The following is a 23,198-nucleotide window of genomic DNA, read 5'->3' as shown; positions in this document are numbered from 1 at the left end:
GTCCTACATACATAAGAGACAGGTGTTCCATATGTGAGAGACGAATCCTCCAAAATGCGATGTATTTCCATAAAGAATGGCTATACTTTGCTAGCTCTTGGTTGGTTGAGTCTTCTTTGCCCTGGGCACGGTGTAATACACGATCATAGGAGACTCAGTAAATCCAATATCTCCACATTACACTGCAATGAACTTGTCTCTTGTATTTGATACGACGTCCACATCCTGCTCAGAGCCAAAGCGATGATCAAATGTAAAATCTGAAGGTGAAGACTGTGCCATACTGATGGATAAGGAAAGTCAATCTGCAGAACTGATCATATGGTTCTCATTGTTGCTGTTTTGCTCCTGGTGGTAGAGTCTTCTTCTTCTTGTATCCTACAAACACATTGTGTCCTCACATTCCCCGATAGTTCAGGGTATTATTAGGTGGAGTGTATCACAGAAGCAATCCAGCACCACAGCAAAATCCTCAAAACTTAACCTTTAATCTCTTCGGCAATAAAATCAGTACATTATGAGATGTCATATAGTGATCCTTTCATATTGAGAAAAACGTGTAGCTGACACATTTCGGGGATGTGTTGATCCCCTTAGTTGTAGCCCGGGCTACGTGGTGCTGGATGAACTTTTATCTCAGAAGGTCATGTAAGTGGGCTGTGATCCCCCTTTCCCCTTCTGAAATCCTGTTATTAGGTGGATTCCGAAGTGAAAGGTCAATGGATCATATCGAGGATCAGTCATGAAGATTTCCCAAGAAAAGAGAAACCGCCTCATCCAGCTCATTGATATCGGTCTCTGGGTCAAGAAAACTGCCAGACTGCATCATGTGAGCACCACGACTGTTCGTAGTTCCAGACGTATTTATGAATCTGTTGTGCGGACCTTTAGCACTATGGAGAGTTTCTAGAAGCGCCAAAATTCTGACTCCAATACCATCGGACTGGACACTGCCCTTCACCAGGAGACTAAGATTTGGTGCAAAATTTCTAGAAAAAATACTTCACTCTCAGGCATCAAAAACTCTACAATGTTTGGTGCAAAATAATCAGACACAAATCACTTTCTGGAGGAGACAAATATTTGGCGCACGACGGGATTTTATGGCGCACAAAATAAATTCCTAAGTTTACACCAATTTAAGCTTTATCTTACTTTGTACAAGAAATTCTGCCCCATATTTGTTCTTTATTGTTTTATAAATGTGTCGTAAAGTGAGACACTCCTAGACCACGCCCATAAGCCATGTCCATTCTGGGGCACATTTTTCAGCAGTTTCTTGCTTGTCGTTCATAGATACAGTACAGTTTGGCCACACCTTCTCATTCAAAGAGTTTTCTGTATTTTCATGACTATGACAATTGTAGATTCACACTGAAGGCATCAAAACTCAGAAGTAACACATGTGGAATTATATACGTAACAAAAAAGTGTGAAACAACTGAAAATCTGTCTTATGTTCACCTTTTGCTTTGATTACTGCTTTGCGCACTCTTGGCATTCTCTTGATGAGCTTCAAGAGGTAGTCACCAGAAATGGTCTTCCAATAGTCTTGAAGGAGTTTCCATAGATGCTTAGCACTTGTTGGCCCTTTTGCCTTCACTCTGCAGTCCAGCTCACCCCAAACTATCTGGATTGGTTTCAGGTCTGGTGACTGTGGAGGCCAGGTCATCTGGCGTAGCCCCCCATCACTCTCCTTCTTGGTCAGATAGCCCTTACACAGCCTGGAGGTGTTTGGGGTCATTGTACTGTTGAAAAATAAATGATGGTCCAACTAAACGCAAACCGGATGGAATAGCATGCCGCTGCAAGATGCTGTGGTAGCCATGCTGGTTCAGTATAAATCCCCAACAGTGTCACCAGCTTGGTCTCCCCACACCATCACACCTCCTCCATGCTTCACAGTGGGAACCAGGCATGTAGAGTCCATCCGTTCACTTTCCCTGCGTCGCACAAAGACACGGTTGTTGGAACCAAAGATCTCAAATTTGGACTCAGCAGACCAAAGCACAGATTTCCACTGGTCTAATGTCCATTCCCTGTGGTCTCTTCTGCTTGTTTCCTGTCCTTAGCAGTGGTTTTCTAGCAGCTATTTTACCATGAAGGCCTCGCTGCTGCACAAAGTCTCCTCTTACCAGTTGTTGTAGAGATGTGTCTGCTGCTAGAACTCTGTGTGGCATTGACCTGGTCTCTAATCTGAGCTGCTGTTAACCTGCGATTTCTGAGGATGGTGACTCGGATGAACGTATCCTCTGCAGCAGAGGTGACTCTTGGTCTTCATTTCCTGGAGCAGTCCTCATGTCAGCCAGTTTCTTTGTAGTGCTTGATTTTTTTTTTGGAACTGTCAAAGTTTTCCCAATTTTTTGGACTGACTGACCTTCATTTCTTAAAGTAATGATGGCCTCTCGTTTTTCTTTACTTAGCTGCTTTTTTCTTGCCATAATACAAATTCTAATAGTCTATTCAGTAGGACTATCAGCGGTGTATCTACCTGGCTTCTGCACAACACAACTCATGGTCCCCACCCCATTTATAAGGCAAGAAATCCCACTTATTAAACCTGACAGGGCACACCTGTGAAGTGAAAACCATTTCTGGTGACTACCTCATGAAGCTCATCAAGAGAATGCCAAGAGTGTGCAAAGCAGGAATCAAAGCAAAAGGAACCGAAAATATAAGACAGATTTTCAGTTTTCACACTTTTTGGTAAATATATAATTCCACATGTGTTACTTCTGAGTTTTGATGCCTTCAGTGTGAATCTACAATTGTCATAGTCATGGAAATACAGAAAACTCTGCGAATGAGAAGGTGTGTCCAAACTTTTGGTCTCTACTGTATGTCGTAAATTCAGTGCAACATAAATTTTGGTGTAAATGTAGACAGAAAAGTGTTGGACTAAATCTGCACTCCGCAGGCCGATGCCTTGTAGTTTCGCTGGGCAGGAAATTTCCCCTATAAGGGTGCATGCAGACTACGTAACGCCGGGCGTGTATGAGAGCCGTACACGCCGGCATTACGGCAGACTGCCGAACACTTCCCATTCACTTCAATGGGAGCGCTCGTAACAGCGGCGTTTACGAGCGCTCCCATTGAAGTGAATGGGAAGTGTTCGGCAGCCCTGCTGTAACGCCGGCGTGTACGGCTCTCATACACGCCCGGCGTTACGTAGTGTGAATGCACCCTAAGATGGACATTTTCCTGCACTGTCTGATGTTCCGGCCATGCAGGGCAGGAGCTGAGCACGTTCTTTTTGAAGGCTGGTGTGTTGAATGCGTTGTGTGCCTGAGAAATTTTGGTGAGTATTGAGCAGCGAACCCCATGTGAGATCTGGAGTAATCTTCATTCTTATACTGATGGTATTCATGTCATGTCGGATGGCTGATGGTGATCCTTACAGGAAAGTGACATGACCTGAACGTCTTCTACCAAGGAAAACTTAAGACTCATTTCTTGGAAGTGACACTATACAAGAGGCTGCGCAGGAGTGAGTCGGAGAAGGGGAAGGTGAGCCCAGCCGGAGAAACACTTACATGGTGTAGTTGGAGTTGGCCATGGGCCCCTGATCCTTAAAGGGCAATGCTAGCAGAAATCACCCAGTGCTGTATCAAAAGTAGGAATCGTCGCCTTAGTGCCCGGGTCTGTATTAGAGAACATGTTGTGTGTTCTGTGCTGTCTCAGCAGTGCTCCCATATGTCACTAGGTGGAGCTGTGCTATTAGTCATTGTGCAGACACCTGGGCCGCACATAGGACTGAGCACCAGCGCAGCCGCTCCATTGTGTGCATTCACCTGCCATGGAGAGGCCTGCCCATCACCACCCACTGCACAGCTCAATCACAGCCAGGACTACACATCCCAGAATCCTCTGCTCTGCCAGGGGAGTGTCCGGCCGGCGGCCTGTGTCTGAGCAAAGGTTGTGCAGCCGTAGAACAGGTTAATGTTGTGAACAAGCAGGTTACACATTAAAGGGTGTTCAGCCATGAGGGCGGGGCCCTGACGGGGCCAAGTGACCTGTCCTCACCAGACAGTGACCACAATAGGCAGACAGTGACTATTAACCCTTCAGGGACAGATTGTTCTTCGCAACATTAATTATAACCTGAAAAAAAAAATTGCAAAAACGATAAAAAGTTCTGTGTAATTTCTGTGGTTTATCTTGCGAGAGAAGAAATAATAGATGTGATGTTATCGGGATATGTCATTTGTATGATTTTCATCCCAAAACAAAATTGTCAGCTATTTGGTGCTAAATCCCCTTGTGTAAGTCTATACTTGTCCAGCAACTGTAAGACTACAAGTCCCAGCATGTCCTGACACCTAAAGCCTATAGCTCTGTCTCACTACTAGGACACCAGTTCACACTCCACCAGGGAACCTGAACAATGGTGGGCCGGGCCGCTAAAACAGCAATTGCACACAGCGGCCCCCATGGACTAAATCGTGACTATAGATCCTCTGTGCAGGACTATTGGCTCCACCGATTTTCAGTGGTTTCTGTGATTGAGTTTTCAGACTCTGTTGTGAACCTAGTATTGGGGTGTCCTCCTTGAGATGTCCTTGAAGTGTCCTCCTGGGGGTGTCCTCCTTGAGATGTCCTTGAAGTGTCCTCCTGGGGGTGTCCTCCTTGTGGTGTCCTCCTTGGGGTGCCCTCCTTGGGGTGTCCTCTTTGAGATGTCGTCCTTGTAGTGCCCTCCTTGGGGTGTCCTCCTTGAGATGTCCTCCTGGGGGTGTCCTCCTTGAGATGTCCTCCTTGAGATGTCCTCCTGGGGGTGTCCTCCTTGGGGTGTTCTCTTTGAGATGTCCTCCTTGTAGTGCCCTCCTTGGGGTGCCCTCCTTGGGGTGTCCTCTTTGAGATGTCGTCCTTGGGGTGTCCTCCTTGGGGTGTTGTCAGGGCTCCATGGTGAACACATTTTTGGCACTGCTGCTTCCTAAGCTGGGGCAGTTGCTTAGTGACAGTCGGTGGCTTCTCTAGATGTTCTGCTCCTTTGGAGACCTCAGCGGGGAGACTTATGTTTTCAATGCCATCCTTCATATCCCCGGCACCTTATTTATGGCCATGCCTAGGCCTCCTCCACAGCCTTAGAAGTGCTGGTGTAGTGGAGGAGGGAGGAGCCCGACTACCATAATGCATCACTATGGCACCAAAGGGGCATATTTAGCATATTTGTCTAATAGTACGTCTGTTGCCCACAGCTATTATACAGGCTGTGGAGATGTTGCTAATAGCAACCGATCTATTCACTGTATCTATTAAAGAAGGAAAATCTGAATTCTAACTGGTTGCTATGACAACACCACTAGGTTTTGTTTCCTGGCGTCTATGTACATGAGGCCAATGGGCTTAGAAACCGGTCACAGCCCGTAGCAACCAATCACATAACAGCCAATCACATCACACATAGCAACCAATCACAGTGCTGCGTTCGCTTTGTATTCTTCTCCTGAAAAAATAAAAGTTGCATTGTGATTGGTTGGTATGTGCTGTGATTGGTTGCTATGTTATGATATGAATGAGGGTCTTGTCTATTATATGGTGTTAATAATGGCGTGAGCGGTTCCGCTGATGGGAATTGGTTTATTAGGATTTGTGCCATTTTTTGACACCAAACATATTTGACAAATAAACAGCCATCAAAAACCAGATCTGTGAATCCCAATAATGGGGGGTTCATTCACCCTGGGGTGTCAGCCTCTGTGTCCCCTGTACTGGTGATCCATTAGTGATGGGACACTTGTCATGAATTGGGCTCATCCTCAGGATTTTGGGCACCAGAAGTCTTGTAAATGATGAAGGAGCTTGTGCCAAACAATGTGCGGGCGTTCGTGGAGTGGGTGGGTGGTTTGGGGTACAATAGTCCTTGGGGTCTCATTGTTCTTCTTGTTTAGTGGCAGGTGGACGATGGACACGTGGGTACGGGCAGGCGTAGGGTGGGTGAGTGATTAGGTGGGGTGATAATGGGGTATAATAGTCTTTGGGGTCTCATCTTCCCCTCAGTTGGTGACAGCTGGACACGTATTGGGCAGCGATCTCCACAGTGGTCTCCTCTTCTCCCAGTAGGATGTAGAGTTTCCTCTTCTCGTCTGGGATGTGGGCAGAGAGTCTTTGGTAGTAGACGGCCCTCACAGCTGGGTATTTGGTGCAGTGTAGCAGGTAATGGGCCTCGTCTTCTAGGGCCCCCTGGTCACAGTGCTGGCACAGTCTGTTCTCCCGTGGCTTGTACGTCTGCCTGTATCGTTCCGTCTCTATCTCTAGGTTGTGGGCGCTCAGTCTGTACCGGCTCAGGGTCTGTCTGTGTTTGGGGTGGCGTATTCTCTCCAGGTAGGCGGCCATGGTGTAGTTCCTTTGCAGAGATTGGTACATGGTGAGTTTCTTGGAGTTATTTATTTTGTTTCTCCATTCCTCAATGTACCGCTCTCTGTTTGCCTCTGTGGTCGCCTTTATTTGGGCCTTGGTCATCGTCTGTTGGTGTTTTTGGTTTGGTGGTTGGCTGTTTGGTTGGGGGGTGTCAGGTTTGTTTCGAGCTCTGTGGCTTAGCCATGCTTGGTGGTGGTAGGAGTCGGAGTTGCTGCCCTGAATGTGCACCTGGAATGCTAGTGCCCTCTTCTGTATGGTGAACCATAGGGGGAGTCTGCCTACCTCTGCCCTGCAGGCCATGTTGGGAGTGTTGCAGTGGACATGGAGCAGGTATTTGCAGAACTCCAGGTGGAAGGTCTCTGTTGGGCTAGAGTCCCACTTTGGCTGTTCTGGGTAGGTGCCTGGGCCCCAGACTTCGCTGCCGTAGAGGAGAATCGGGGCAATGACAGCGTTGATTTATAAGAGATATATATATATATATATATATATATATAAATATATATATATATATATATATATATATATATAGTATATTCCATAGGTACACTTAGCATATACTATAAGGAGATATATATATATATATATATATATATATATATATATATATATATTCCATAGGTACACTCAGTATATACTATAGGGATATGTATATATATTCTATAAGTGCGCTCGGTATATACTATAGGGATATACTGTATATTCCATAGGTACGCTCAGTATATACTATAAGGATATGTATATATATTCTATAGATACGCTTGGTATATACTATAGGGATATATATTCCATAGGTACACTCAGTATATACTATAGGGAGATATATATTCCATACATGCGCTCAGTATATACTATAGGGATATGTATTCCATAGGTGCCCTCAGTGTATCAGCAGGTAACTATAATATGGCTCTGTCCTGTATACAATATATCCCAGTATAGCAGGGACTGTGTATTATTCTGTACATCTCCCTCAGGACTGCAGGGCACAACCTACTGGTCGCATCGTGTAATTGTCTCTTTGCACCACATAAGAGACTACAAGTCCCACAATGCACTGGGCACTGGCAGGGAGGTGAGGGGGTGGCCGTGGATCTGCTGTGCCTGGAACAGCTGACAGCCTGTGTAAGGTGAATGGAAACCATTACCCCAGAGAGAGGGGCAAGAGCCGGATTCCTGCAGGTGATGGAGGAGAATCGGCCCGTCTTCACCTTGTCATAGAGGGAAGGACAGATGATGATGATGATGATGATGGAGATGATGATGTGAAGATTGTGAGGATTTGTGCACGTCTACATACCGGCTGCTGTAAGAGATCATCTCTATGGTAAAGCTCTCCTCAGACATGGACTTACGAGGTAGGTGATCTACTGGCCGCTATACGGTAACGTTCTATACGATCACCTAGAAGGCGCCTGTATGAATTATATATGGCTGTAATAACATCCAAGATCTCATATATAGAAACACTGCGAGGCTGCTAATATCCCGTCAGGTGATCCTACTATTGACCCGGCACAGGATCTGATTGTCAGGAGGGGATCAGTCTATCAGCAGATCCATAGGATTCTCCTCCCTGCTGTCTGAGCCCATATATATATATATATATATATATATATATATATATATATATATATATGTATAGGATCGCAGAGCATATCCGACCATGAGCTATCCTTATACCAGAACCACAGAAGATTCTGATAATGGAGTCCTGTCTGCTCTATACGTATCCTATATAGTATGTGCACCTATAACTATCCACTGAAGGTATATGCATGCTCTATATGTAACCTTAATCCGGGTGACCATGCTGTGTGACAGGTAGAGCGTCCGTGTCAAACTGCAGCATCGGATTTCTATAGATCAAATAAACACAGACACGGCTTTAACCCTTCCCGCTCTCTATAAACCTGGCAGGATTGTAGTAAAGATGGATGCACCTTGTAGGAACGTGGGGAGAGACACAAGATGGTCTTCTCCACCTTGAAGATGTCTTTGATAATTTTAATGAGGATTTAACTTCTAACTTTTCTTAATCCCTCTCAGCTCCTGTTTGAAGCTTCTGAACTGGAAGTTCCAGGACTTGTAAAGTGGTCCCCTAATTCACCGAACTCTCCACCCCAATGTACCTGAGGGATCTGGCTCGGTTTCATCAACACGATGTGTCTATTGGAAGATGGATGGCAGAATGAGTAATGGAGCGGATCCTGGGTTTAGTCAGGGGCCACTTTATGTACAACTGGTCTTGGACGTCTTTATGTCTTTATGTTCCGGATATATGTACATTGGACAAGGGCAGTATTGGAATTAGCATGGAGTAAAATGAGAACTTCCCTACCGTGACCTGCAGGTATGGATGGCTTTCCAAAAGCGGAGACCATGTTGTGGCAAAACTCTAAAGACCCAAAGGAAAATGGAATGTGGCACAATACGGAGGGTTATGGGGGCGCCAACCCTTTGTGGACAGCTGTTTTTGATTACGAGGCCACTGCAGAAGAAGAACTAACATTAAGAAGGGGCGACTTGGTGGAGATCCTCTCCAAGGACTCTACAGTCTCTGGTGATGAAGGTTGGTGGACTGGAAAAGTTAAAGACAAAGTAGGAATCTTTCCAAGCAACTATGTGGTCAGTGACCTTAAATATACCACCTTGCAGGCCGCCCCCAAAGACTTCCCTCATCCACTGCAGATAAAGTTTGAGGAGCTCGATTTGGAGGAAATCATTGGGGTGGGAGGTTTTGGGAAGGTCTATAAGGGGATATGGCGAGGAGGAGAGGTGGCAGTTAAAGCTGTACGACATGACCCGGATGAAGATATCAATGTGACATCAGAAAATGTCAGACAGGAAGCCAAACTGTTTTGCATGTTGCACCATCCCAACATTATAGCCTTGAAGGGAGTATGTACAACACCCCCCCATCTTTGCCTGGTCATGGAGTATGCGAGAGGTGGACCATTACACCGGGCCTTAGCTGGGAAAAAAGTCCCCGCTCATGTACTAGTCAACTGGGCTGTACAGATTGCACGAGGCATGAAATATCTGCACAGCGAGGCCATCGTTCCCATTATCCACCGGGACCTGAAGTCCAGCAATAGTAAGTGTTTATGGCCATTGTTGTATGTGGGGGAGGGGACCTCGCCTTTACGTATTCTCTTAGCTAGTTATAAATGTCATGATTTAAAGGTCAGACATGGCCTATGGCCCGAAATGCAGAACCTCCTATCATTCACAATATTGGTACTGAACAAGGCCATGGAGACATAAATCCCTATTTATGGAACTAGAAGTATCTCATGTCTGGTTCATGTCGAGCAGAAGCCTAACCTGTAGTTCTTGGGCCCTGGGGTAAGATCTGGACCAGCGCCCTCACCTAACTGGCTGTTATCTATATGGCACAGGGGCCTTTGGGTCCCCCTTTAGGCCAGGAGCTGGTTCCACGTACTAACTGTGCACGCCCTACCTCAAGGGTCTCTTGAAAGAGTTAAAAGGTGTCTGCTATATCTTTGTGAGAAGTTTTGATCAGCGGATGTCTTGGTGACCACCAATGATTGCTGTGACCATTTAGTTCTTTTCAGCTTCGTTTGGGTCTTCTCACAGAACTGGGCAGGTGGTCCCTAAAAACTCTGCACTGCTTGCTCAGGTCTGAGGAACACCAAGAAGAACTGAAAGGGATCGTCGCTAGGCCGTGACAGTGTAAATGGAATGACTACAAATAAATTCTGACATACAGGGTGGTCTCATGTGCTATGTCAGTGGAAGCTATAAATCCATCCTAGTGATCTCCACCAATCGGGTTTTTCTAGCTTATCATATTGGTAGGCCATTAAAGACGCTTTACCACCTAAAGAAGTGATGTCACTTTGCTAGGATATGTTATCACTTCATAATAGGTGGGGCATTGCCAGAACGGCCCACCAGAATGCCACCAGAATACCACAGGATCCTCTGGTAGGCCCAGGCGCAGTAATGGTCCTGCAGAAGACACCCAAATGTAAGGGCACTATGATCTATTTCCCAGGCTTTGTTGGAGGGAGATCCCGGAATCATTTGGCGATGGGGATTGCTGGGACAGCCATTGCTCGTGATCACGAAGGGGGTAACACTTGTTAAACACCACAGACTTGTGTAACTGGGGCTGTAACGTAATTGTAAGCTCAGTGGCTGGAGCCATCCTTGTGGAGCAGAACATTTGTCCCTTGTTTCAGAATTGGTGGAGATTGGACCTCATAATGTATGGAATATCCTAGCTATATATCATATCAGGTGGGACGAGACAGCACGCAATGTCAGTCCGAGATTCCTCCGGCCCACCAGATGAAGCGATTGTAGGGGCCCGCTCTTCAACAACCCTAGGAAAGAGACTATAGTATCCTTCAAATGTGGGTGTTTTCTGCTGGACCATGATTGTGAGCCTGGGCCATTGGAGGATCTTCTGGTGCTCTGGTGGTCCAGCCTGACACTGACTACTCATACATATATAGGAGTCCCAGAATTTACAGTAAGTGCCCCTATGCTGCTAATAGTTTCCTATGAACAGAAGATCCTGGTTTGTGATTTGACGAAGCCCCCCAATGATCGTGTTCCATTTACAATACTGGTGCGGCTCAGGTAATACTGGTGCGGCTCAGGTAATACTGGTGTGGCTCAGGTGATACTAGTGCGGCTCAGGTAATACTAGTGCGGCTCAGGTAATACTGGTGCGGCTCAGGTAATACTGGTGCGGCTCAGGTAATACTGGTGCGGCTCAGGTAATACTGGTGCGGCTCAGGTAATACTGGCTTAGCTCAGGTAATACTGGTGTGGCTCAGGTGATACTAGTGTGGCTCAGGTAATACTGGCGTGGCTCAGGTAATACTGGCGTGGCTCAGGTAATACTGGCGTGGCTCAGGTAATACTTGTGCGGCTCAGGTGATACTTGTGCGGCTCAGGTGATACTTGTGCGGCTCAGGTGATACTTGTGCGGCTCAGGTGATACTGGCGCGGCTCAGGTGATACTGGCGCGGCTCAGGTGATACTGGCGCGGCTCAGGTGATACTGGCGCGGCTCAGGTAATACTGGCGCGGCTCAGGTAATACTGGCGCGGCTCAGGTAATACTGGCGCGGCTCGGGTAATACTGGCGCGGCTCGGGTACTACTGGCGCGGCTCGGGTAATACTGGTGTGGCTTGGGTAATACTGGTGTGGCTTGGGTAATACTGGTGTGGCTCGGGTATGGCTGCTGCCTCCTATACCGATCACCCCCTGCCAGGAAACCTGTTGGGTAAATTATTGCTGAGCACTGACATCTCCTTCACAATACTTGTTCTTTTTTTCTTCCAGGTACCGGCTTCTATATTAGCAATAAGTCTTAGGGTGAGGCCCCACGTTGCAAAAACGCAGCTTTTTTTTTTTTTTTTGCGGATTTTGCTCTGGTTTTTTGAACCAAAGTCAGAAGCTTGAAAAGAAATGGAAACCATAAAGGAAGGAAAAAACGCAGCATTTCCGCAATGTGGGGCCTCAGCCTTAAAGGGTACTCCAGGGACTTGAAATAAACTTACCTGTTTGGGGCATCTGTTGTGGTTGGACCTGGTGGTTCCGTACTTGTTCTGACTCCTTGTCAAATGATCGGAACCAGCCCCCAGGTCATCCTGCCTCCTCTCCTGTCTGTGTGATGGGGTCTGGCTCTACTGTAGTCTGCCAACCCCAATACCAAGGGTATACCTGTGAGAACAGGAGAGGAGGGAGGAAGCGGAGAGACCCGATGATCCGGAACACAAGATGATCACAAGACCAGCAGATGGAACCAGCCCAGAACCTCCAGGTCCAGCTGCCAGACACACCTGGACCAGGTAGGGTAATTTCCAGCCCTGGGTAATCCTGTTAGGTAGTGCAGGGAATACCCTGGTAAGATTTATTACTCCCTGGACTCTCCCTTTAATGCTGGTGCACATGGGCAGTAATTGCAACCGCTCTCTCTGTGATCTACAGTAGCAGAAAAGTGGATGAGACTAAACAAATGTGATCCACATGAAGCCACTAAAGCATCCGGCACAAAGTGACCCGCTCCACGGTTCTAAGCCCACAGCAGGTGAATTCTGGGCGATCAGAGGGATCAGAACAAAAAACCTGAATATTGCCAGACTGACTGTTTGTACTGAGTGTTTGCATTTTTCAGTCTGGTAACATTAATGATACCAGTAAATAGCCGAAATCTCTTACCATGCCATTGTGTTCCCAGATTCTGGGGCAATAATCACCTGACATTGGGCAGTGTGAACCGCTAATGTGCGTAGCATAGTTGTCTAAACAACCTCATGCAATTTAATTCACGGTTTTGGTGCTTTTATAATTTTCTACATTTACATAATATGATCGGCTGGATTATGAGATTGTAGTGGTCCGAAGGTCTCGCGTGCTAGGGCCTTGTTATAGTAAAGTACCAGCCCGGCTCACACTAGTAGGTTTTATTTCTATAAGAGTTCGTGCACACGGCTGGAACTCAGCTGTATATAGGGTACGAATCGTACAAAGCCATTATATGGCCGCCATAGATGTCTTTTGAGCAATACCATGTACATTTTCATTGGTGCTGTACATCCCAAACCAGACGGATTCTCAGGGCTCATTCACATCTGCGCCCATACTCCGTTCTACAGGTTTCCGTTTCCTGCACAAAACAGGGGCAGGAGACGGAAACCTGCCGGCATGTTTCAAGCCCATTCATTTGAATGGGCTTGAAAAGTCTCCAGCCGTGTGTGCCGGTGAGCGTTTTATGCGCTCTGCGGCGAAACTGTGTTTTTTAAACCGGACACAGAGTTGGACATGTAGTACTCTGTGTCCGGTTTAAAAAAAAAAAAAAAGATTTTGCCACGGAGCGCATAAAACGCTCACCGGCGCTCACAGCCGGACTCGGCATGACAGGTTTCCGTCTTCTGCATGCAGAAGACGGAAACCTGAGAATGGAGATCGAATGCTGGTGTGAACCCACTTGGAAATGTTACTTCTAGGGGAGAGAAGCCTTGCCAGGAGGTGCTATATGGAGGTACAATATGGCGGCACACAGACTATGTCCCCGCACTGTTGAGCTGCCTTGCCGGCTACATGCTGAAAGCTCTTCTGTGTTCAGGGGTCGAACAGTGTAAAGAATTGACCTGGTGGAGCCAAATCATGTTTTTTACCCAGATTTTTGCAATTTGACTGTGCCAGGTGAATTTACCCATTGGAAAGGAGGAGGAAATCAAAGCTGCCATAAGGAACTACAATACATCTACAATACTCCTACAATACTCCTACAATAATCCTACAATACTCTTACAATACTGCTACAATACATCTACAATACTCCTACAATACATCTACAATACTCCTACAATACATCTACAATACTCCTACAATACATCTATAATACTCGTACAATACTCCTACAATACTCATACAATACTCTTACAATACATCTACAATACTCCTACAATACATCTACAATACTCCTACAATACATCTACAATACTCCTACAATACATCTACAATACTGCTACAATACTCCTACAATACTCCTACAATACTCCTACAATACATCTACAATAATCCTACAATACTCTTACAATACTGCTACAATACATCTACAATACTCCTACAATACATCTACAATACATCTACAATACTCCTACAATACATCTAAAATACTGCTACAATACATCTACAATACATCTTCAATAGTATTACAATAGTTCTACAATACTCCTACAATTCATCTACAATACTCCTACAATTCGTCTGCAATACATTTACAATACATCATCAATAGTATTACAATAGTTCTACAATTCATCTACAAGACTCCTACAATAGTCTTACAATACTCCTACAATACATCTTCAATTGTCCTACAATAGTTCTACAATTCACCTACAATTGTCCTACAATAGTCTTACAATAGTTCTACAATCGTTCTACAATACTCCTACAATAGTCCTACAAAAATTCTACAATACTCCTACAATACTCGTAAAATAGTGCTACAATAGTTCTAAAATGCTCCTACAATACATCTACAATAGTCCTAAAATAGTCCTACAATAATACATCTACAATACTCCTACAATACATTTACAATACATCATCAATAGTATTACAATAGTTATACAATTGTTCTACAATACTCCTACAATAGTCTTACAATAATTCTACAATACTTCTACAATGGTCTTACAAAAGTTCTACAATACAGCTACAATACTCCTACAATAGTGCTACAATAGTTCTACAATACGCGTACAATTCATCTATAATACTCCTACAATACAGCTACAATAGTCTTACAATAGTCCTACAATGCATCTATAATACTCCTACAATACATCTACAATAGTTCTACAATACTCCTACAATACATCTATAATACTCCTACAATACAGCTACAAAGCTACAATAGTCTTACAATAGTCCTACAATACTCCTACAATGCATCTATAATACTCCTACAATACTCCTGCAATAGCCCTACAATACTCCTACAATACATCTATAATACTCCTACAATAGCCCTACAATAGTCCTGCAATACTCCTACAATACATCTAAAATAGTCCTACAATACTCCTACAATGCATCTATAATACTCCTACAATGCATCTATAATACTCCTACAATACTCCTACAATACATCTATAATACTCCTACAATGCATCTATAATACTCCTACAATACTCCTGCAATAGCCCTACAATACTCCTACAATACATCTATAATACTCCTACAATAGCCCTACAATAGTCCTGCAATACTCCTACAATACATCTAAAATAGTCCTACAATACTCCTACAATGCATCTATAATACTCCTACAATACTCCTACAATACATCTATAATACTCCTACAATACTCCTGCAATAGCCCTACAATACTCCTACAATACATCTAAAATAGTCCTACGATACGTCTACAATAGTCCTACATTACTTCTACAATACATCTACAATACTCCTATAATACATCCAAAGGAGATGGATATTGGGAAAAATTTGACAAGTGTGCCCCATTAGCACCTCTAGACTAGATACAGGATGGGATATGGCAGGACATGGAGGTATATACAGGCTGTGTATGGTATCCTATAGGCAAACAATTGAACCCCATTCAGTAACCCAAACGGCTGTCATTGGTCCTAGTGGGGCAGATTTATTAGAACAGTCTAAAAGTAAAACTGTTTTAGTTGCCCATAGTTACCAATCACAGCCCATAGCGACCAATCACAGCCCATAGCAACCGATCACAGCCCATAGCGACCAATCACAGCCCATAGAGACCGATCACAGCCCATAGCGACCGATCACAGCCCATAGCGACCAATCACAGCCCATAGCGACCGATCACAGCCCATAGCGACCGATCACAGCCCATAGCGACCGATCACAGCCCATAGCGACCGATCACAGCCCATAGCGACCGATCACAGCCCATAGCGACCGATCACAGCCCATAACGACCAATCACAGCCCATAGCGACCAATCACAGCCCATAGCAACCGATCACAGCCCATAGCGACCGATCACAGCCCATAGCGACCGATCACAGCCCATAGCGACCGATCACAGCCCATAGCGACCGATCACAGCCCATAGCGACCGATCACAGCCCATAACGACCAATCACAGCCCATAGCGACCAATCACAGCCCATAGCAACCGATCACAGCCCATAGCGACCAATCACAGCCCATAGAGACCGATCACAGCCCATAGCGACCGATCACAGCCCATAGCGACCAATCACAGCCCATAGCGACCGATCACAGCCCATAGCGACCGATCACAGCCCATAGCGACCGATCACAGCCCATAGCGACCGATCACAGCCCATAGCGACCGATCACAGCCCATAGCGACCGATCACAGCCCATAACGACCAATCACAGCCCATAGCGACCAATCACAGCCCATAGCGACCAATCACAGCCCATAGCGACCAATCACAGCCCATAGAGACCAATCACCACGCATAGCGACCAATCACAGCCCATAGCGACCAATCACCACGCATAGCGACCAATCACAGCCCATAGCGACCGATCACAGCCCATAGCGACCGATCACAGCCCATAGCGACCGATCACAGCCCATAGCGACCAATCACAATGAATGCAGCTTTAATTTGTCAGGAGTAGAATACAAAGTGAAAGCTGCATTATGATTTGTTGCTATGGACAGAGATTGGTTGCTATGGGCAATGAAGACAGTTTTTATTTTTGACCATTTTAGTAAATCTGCCCCCAGTTTCTTCCTGTCGCTCCGATGACCTTACAAGCTGATTTCTCACCTATGGACCTATGGGTGCCTCTTAGGGTCATTTCATATTTTTGCCTTCCATTTCTGCCTCCCGTGGTGGAATGTCTCAGATAAATGGGGCGAGACATGGGGCGTCTCTGCGGAATAAGGACAATACTTGTAATCCACCTCAAATCCAGCGCCAAATTCCACCATGTGAACATGCCCTTAAAGGGGCTGCTGATGGACAGTCCAGTGGTCACTGTTATATGGCTGGTGGTGTGGCCATGTACAGGACATATACATATACTTTAGTCATTGTTTTATGGCTGCGACCTTGTCAATATTAATGGCGGTGAGTGAAGATGGCCGTGTCGTGTTCCTTTACCAATGTTACTGATACTGACTAGAGTCTCGTTGTAACCTGGTGGTTGTTGTGACTGGGACTTGTAGTCGCAAAATGGTGAAGCACTGCTGTTTTTTTTTTTTATTTTGTGACTGGACCTGTTGGTTGTGGACAATGCGGCTCCTTTCACTGACATTGGTGATAAGTCGTGTAGGCCTGACCTTATCGCTATACTGCCCCATAATGGCTCCGTGTAGTCATCACCATGTAAACGCGCGGTCTATGGACACAAGTTATCGGCGTGTTCAATGACCTCTCCATCGGTGTGACCAGTGTTAGGTACAAGTCCTGTGTGATCTGCCGTATCATGTCTAGGTGCCCCAGCTGGGCCGCAAACAGGCCCGGGGTAATAGTGTCCATGGTACAGAGCGGTCTATCTATCTATCTCTATATAACAAGGCCTCTCTCTGGACCGGTGTGATGGCGCCCATGTCACGTGACAGTGTAGCTTGGCTCGCTAGTGCCCGTATTGTCAGGGTGTAGTAGTAGTAGTAGTAGTGTACAAGGGGGAGGTGCGCGGTGCGAGGTCTCGGTATCAGTACACACTGACCTTTCACACACTCCTCTCTCCTGAAACCTGTTTGACTTTCTCCTCAGTGTCGGGATTAACCTCTTCACTCCCGTTGCTCCATTCGCCTGGTGTTGTATCCGCCCTCCATGGCCGTGACTATATGATATATCTCATAGATTTCTAGTGAATTCATAAAGATTTGCCAGTGGTGGGAATTGTTTTCCTAGAAGTAAAATCTCTAAGCGTGGCACAAAGGGTTAATCCTGCCCCCATCATTTGTATATTCATGGCTACCATTTTTGCATACATGTTGTGTGCCAGGCTCGGTGACTGTAGTGACAGGACGTTGCAGCTGGACGTCGGCTTCGTGGTTTTCAGGTATCTGCTGAGAGAAGAGAGAGAAATGTCAGTGTCTCCTGAGAGAAGAGAAATGTCAGTGAGGACCAAATCGTGACGTCAAACGTACCGAGCAGAAATCGCTCCGACTTCTCAATTATTAACCAGTTGGTTGAAACTGGCAAAAAATAAAATTATCCCCAAAATAAGAGTTAAATAAGACCTTGTCAACCCCAATACGCCAGCCTGTACAGCCCTCGTGGTCACTGTAATTTGGCATATTGGCGTCCTTCTCCACCATTATCGGGGGCTACTAACTGCAGGCCGGATGGGCATAGACATTGCATTACAGGGGTGTCCAGGATTTTGTCCTTTTATTCATGGCCTTCCTTAGTATATCTGACTAGTGGGGAGGGCAATGGCATGGACCCATGCATGGACCAGCTGTTTGGGGTACATCCAATACACGTACTATACAGTGCACAGAGCTGGAAGCAGATGGGTGCACTTACTGTCAGTGGAAGGTAATGTCACCTGGGGCGTAGCGTCATCTGCCTACTGTATAGCGCGGCTCGGACATACCGCCGAACAGTGACCAGGGGGTCTGGCAATGGCATTCTCCCCCCTCCTATGCACTGGATCAGGAGAGAGGCCTGTGGACTAGCCTGGTTCACATCTGCGTTCGGTATTCCATTTCTGCAAGCAGGACTTTTCTCTCGGCATGATTTGTGTGGCGATCACACGGACCCCATTGCAGTCTGTGGGGTCCATGTGGTTTCTTTATGCTAACCACTTTTTAATGCATTCGGTATTCATTCGGGGGTCTCCAAGTGGTCTCCCTGAACAGAATACCGAACGCAGATGTGAGCCTGGCCGACTGACCTTGTACACACGACTGTCCTTGTGACTTTATCTTTTGTTATTTAAACATTTCTTTTGTGAACAACAAGAAAAAATGGAGGAGATCCAGCACTCAAGATCCGGAATTCAATTGAATGTAAAACTTCACTTTAATTACAGAAGAATCACGCTTCCATTAAAAACTTAGTGCAGGAGTATAAAGATAAATTGCCTACACGTTTCGAGGCACGGACGCCTTTTAGTCATGAAAACTCCCCTGTATGCTACATGCGGATGAAGTGCTGACGTACTTGTGTGACCTGCGCCCCTTTTATAGGATGCTGGAGATTGTGTCCTACAGCCCCATAGAAGTGAATGGGGCACTAGTCATGCCCGTACGTCAAATGGAGCATACAAGAGAACTTTGGCTCCCATTCTTCTGATCAGTGGAGGTCCCATTGGTTGGACCCTCTGTGATCTGACACTTACTGTATTCCCTGTTCTGTGGATTGGTGTCATAACCTCTGTAGGCTGCGTTCACATTTGCGTTGGAGTCCATCTGAAATTTCCAGGACTGTTTTGTCCAGTGATGTCGAAAATCTAACAATGGATTCCTCATGGATCTCCTCGGGGCCTGTTGTCTGTCATTAGATTCATCTTTTATTGTTTATCCCATTTGTCAGTTCCTACAACAGACCCAAAGAACAGATGAAACAGTGAAATGTGAACGTACCCCTAGGGTGGGTGCCCCAAAATCACAACTTAATACTACCCCGCCCACTCCCACTCTCTGCATCCTTCAAGAGGCGCCCTCCACTGACTCTGGCACAATTGGACCTTCTTCTGTAGCCCCCGCTGCCCCCCAAACAATCATTTCTGGTAGTTTCAGCTCAATTATTGTCTCTCCTGTCAGGTGGGCGGTCCCTGTCTTTCTGCTCCAGTTTAGGACCACTTGACAGCAGAATGCTTAAATGTAGTGAAACAAACTGCAAAATCGTTGCATCAGCTATTAAAGGAGGCGAAGAGTTGTCGGAGGAAGCGAAAGGTCCTTTGTAGAGTATTATCCTTTATATAGGAGAGAGAGAAGGACCTGTACTGTAACAAATGGCACAGGATTTTTGGGGTGTTGTCTGCCATGATGTCTTGTATTATTCAGCCACTATGTGACGTCATCATCCTCCAGCCTGAGCCCGGGATATCCTCTATGACGTGTGTCGCTGCTTGTATCGGAGCTGACGCCATTTCTCTGGTTGGTTTTGTTTACTTGGTAAATGAAGCCCAAGCGAGACATCCACAATCCGCCGTCCGGGGTACATGATGCCACTGTGCCAGAACCTCTGCTGTACACAGCCTTTATAGGGTCAGATCCTGAGCACCGTGTAAAGTGACCCAGAACAACCTTAGGAATACGGAAAAGAAAAACTAGACGAGCCATCCGTATCCGGTACACTACATATAACGCCGCACGAGACTGACCAGTCACAAGGCAGCCCAGTCTGGTACATGCAAAAGAGGGCTCACGGGAAGGACTGATTTACATCTCACTAGCCAGAATCCTCCTCAGCACATGAAGCTTTGTGTTGTCAGGGATCATTTAGGATTTAAAGGACAATTCCCCCGAGTAATTATTAACAAGAATGTAATTGTAAAAAAAACCTGAAACGCACAAAACATAGAGCCGGCAGAAAAAACAACTGAGGGCCGTGGTGTCACCACCATATATAGTGTCCCTGTACTGGATTGTATAATGTCACTGTATGGGGAGAGTATGTGCTGACTGTTTGGGCTTTGTATTCATTATATGCTTGAACTCCCCATTAATAATTCAATGTTCTCGGGTGTTACTGAGCTACTTACTTATCCCCTGGTGCCCCAGGTAAACTGAGCTGCCGGCGACACCTCTGCCCAGGACCTCCACAACGTCCATACAACCCTCTATACAACCGTCTGTATAACCCTCTATACCACCCTCTATACAACCCTCTATACCACAGTCTATACCACCCTCTATACCACCCTCTATACAACCCTCTATATAACCCTCTATACAACCGTCTGTACAACCCTCTATATAACCCTCTATACAACCATTTGTACAACCCTCTATACAAGCCTCTATACAACCGTCTATACCACCCTCTATACAACCGTCTATACCACCCTCTATACAACCGTCTATACAACCCTCTATACAACCGTCTGTACAAGCCTGTATACAAGCCTCTATACAACCGTCTATACAATCCTCTATACAACCGTCTATACCACCCTCTATACAACCCTCTGTACAACCGTCTGTACAACCCTCTATACAACCTGTATAGATCACTGTCAGTCACTGACATGCACAAGCATCCAAAGTCCTCCAACCAGGGCCGTGGAGTCCAAGGGGAGGCGCTCACTGTCATAGGGATCAATCACTGGCTGTTTTTCCGGCCTTAGAGGATTTTCTTCTTCTTTCTGAGCATGGTTGGTTGGAGTCACTTTTGGGTAGAATTGGAAATAAGTTACCGACTCCGATTGTGCTTGAAAATAAAGTGACTGTTCCGATCTGTCCAAGCAACTCACCCACATGTTTCATATCCTATAGGAAGAGTAGATCCCTATAGACTCTACATGGCAATAACATTTGCACTTCACCAGATTTAGATTTGTAGACAATTAAAAGTGAATCCTTTTTGTAAATCTCTCTGGTGATGTTCTTGGGAAACCCCTTGAATTTTCAGTAACCCCCAATGGTAACAGATCAGAGCAAATTGTGAATCCAAAACAAGAACTTCTTGGATCCTCCGGAGGGCCCCGGGCGCTAACACAGTAAAGGTCCAGCATAGGACACCTATATACTGTATGAAGGGTACAATGTTCTATTTCTTAGGGGTGATTGGAGGGAGCGTCTTTTTAAATTGTCCTCATTGTGTGTGAGAAGTGATATTGGGGTACAGCGCTGCAGAATATGTTAGCGCCATACGAGCAATAATGTATAAATAAGGAAATGTCCCACACGAAAAGTAAATGCAATATAAAGGCAATTCTACAAAACCTCCTGTCCTAATCTGTGTTCTGTCTCTTCTCCCCACAGTCTTAATACTTGAGAAGATTGAGAACAGCGACTTATTTAACAAAACCTTGAAGATCACAGACTTTGGTCTGGCCAGGGAGTGGCAGAAAACTACAAAGATGAGTGCGGCGGGAACCTATGCTTGGATGGCTCCAGAAGTCATTCGTCTCTCTCTATTTTCCAAGAGCAGTGATGTGTGGAGGTAACTTATAAATCTCCGATACTGAAACAACCTCATTGTAAATTTTCACTTTTTTGGGCCACAGTAGCTACAATGCTTCCGCACCTTGGAGGACCCAACATGTCTGTGTATTACACTGGAAGCCCATTGAGATCTGTGTGATGCTTTATTTTCCCAGTGGTGGCCGTGCAGAGAAATATATCAGGTTATATGCTTGGTTTGGTGACAGTAACCTACTGTATCTATCTGCAGGACTGGGGTGATATGCTGGTTCTGGTGACAGTAACCTATCTATCTGCAGGGCTGGGGTGATATGCTGGTTCTGGTGACACTAACCTATCTATCTGCAGGGCTGGGGTGATATACTGGTTCTGGTGACACTAACCTATCTATCTGCAGGGCTGGGGTGATATGCTGGGTCTGGTGACTGTAACCTATCTATCTGCACGAGTGGGGTGATATGCTGGGTTTAGTAACAGTAACCTATCTATCTGCAGGAGTGGGGTGATATGCTGGTTCTGGTGACAGTAACCTATCTATCTGCAGGGCTGGGGTGATATGCTGGGTCTGGTAACAGTAACCTATCTATCTGCAAGGCTGGGGTGATATGCTGGGTCTGGTAACAGTAACCTATCTATCTGCAGGGCTGGGGTGATATGCTGGGTCTGGTAACAGTAACCTATCTATCTGCAGGACTGGGATAATATGCTGGTTCTGGTGACTATCTACAGGGCTGGGGAAATATACTGGGGTCTGATGACTGATGCCCTTTAATCTGTGCATTCACCTCCCCCACAGCTACGTATTACTTATAGAGGAGGTAACCGTCAGCATCAGTCGGATAGTTGGGCTGTTTGTCAGGTCTTTGCTTTCTCTCTCTATTATATGAAAGTGACAATGAATTATCTAAGAATCTGTGTTGTGTTGTGTCTTGCAGTTTCGGGGTTCTTCTATGGGAGCTTCTTACTGGGGAGGTGCCTTATCGAGAAATCGATGCTCTTGCTGTTGCCTATGGAGTTGCAATGAACAAACTGACTCTCCCAATCCCGTCAACGTGTCCGGATCCATTTGTTAGGATCTTAGAAGGTAACTGGACTCTGTATACTTGTGGTATATATAACTAGGCGGCCGACTTTTCACCCCAATAGAGGGACCTTGCACCACCCCAATACTTGTTGCCATGTGTCCTTACCCTGAAAGTTCCATCATGTATTTTGACCCTGTAAAGTCTAGAATAATAAGACCATGTTGTTCCCCGTTCCTGGTG

The 23,198-nt window shown here is 45.8% G+C and overlaps 1 protein-coding gene across 1 annotated transcript in view; it reads left to right on the top strand.

Annotated features, from left to right (window-relative positions):
* The first annotated feature begins 8,455 nt into the window (after window positions 1–8,455).
* MAP3K10 (mitogen-activated protein kinase kinase kinase 10) overlaps window positions 8,456–23,198 on the top strand; it is a 28,943-nt gene continuing 14,200 nt past the window's right edge. Inside the window, exons 1-3 of the mRNA XM_075260110.1 lie at window positions 8,456–9,451; window positions 21,772–21,952; window positions 22,869–23,017. Coding sequence (XP_075116211.1) covers window positions 8,710–9,451; window positions 21,772–21,952; window positions 22,869–23,017 — 1,072 coding nt within the window. The 5' untranslated portion in view covers window positions 8,456–8,709. The remainder of the gene's footprint in view (window positions 9,452–21,771; window positions 21,953–22,868; window positions 23,018–23,198) is intronic.

The sequence above is a fragment of the Leptodactylus fuscus genome, chromosome 11 (assembly GCF_031893055.1).
Source record: "Leptodactylus fuscus isolate aLepFus1 chromosome 11, aLepFus1.hap2, whole genome shotgun sequence".
NCBI lineage: Eukaryota > Metazoa > Chordata > Amphibia > Anura > Leptodactylidae > Leptodactylus > Leptodactylus fuscus.
This window is presented reverse-complemented; position numbering and strand designations above follow the sequence as displayed.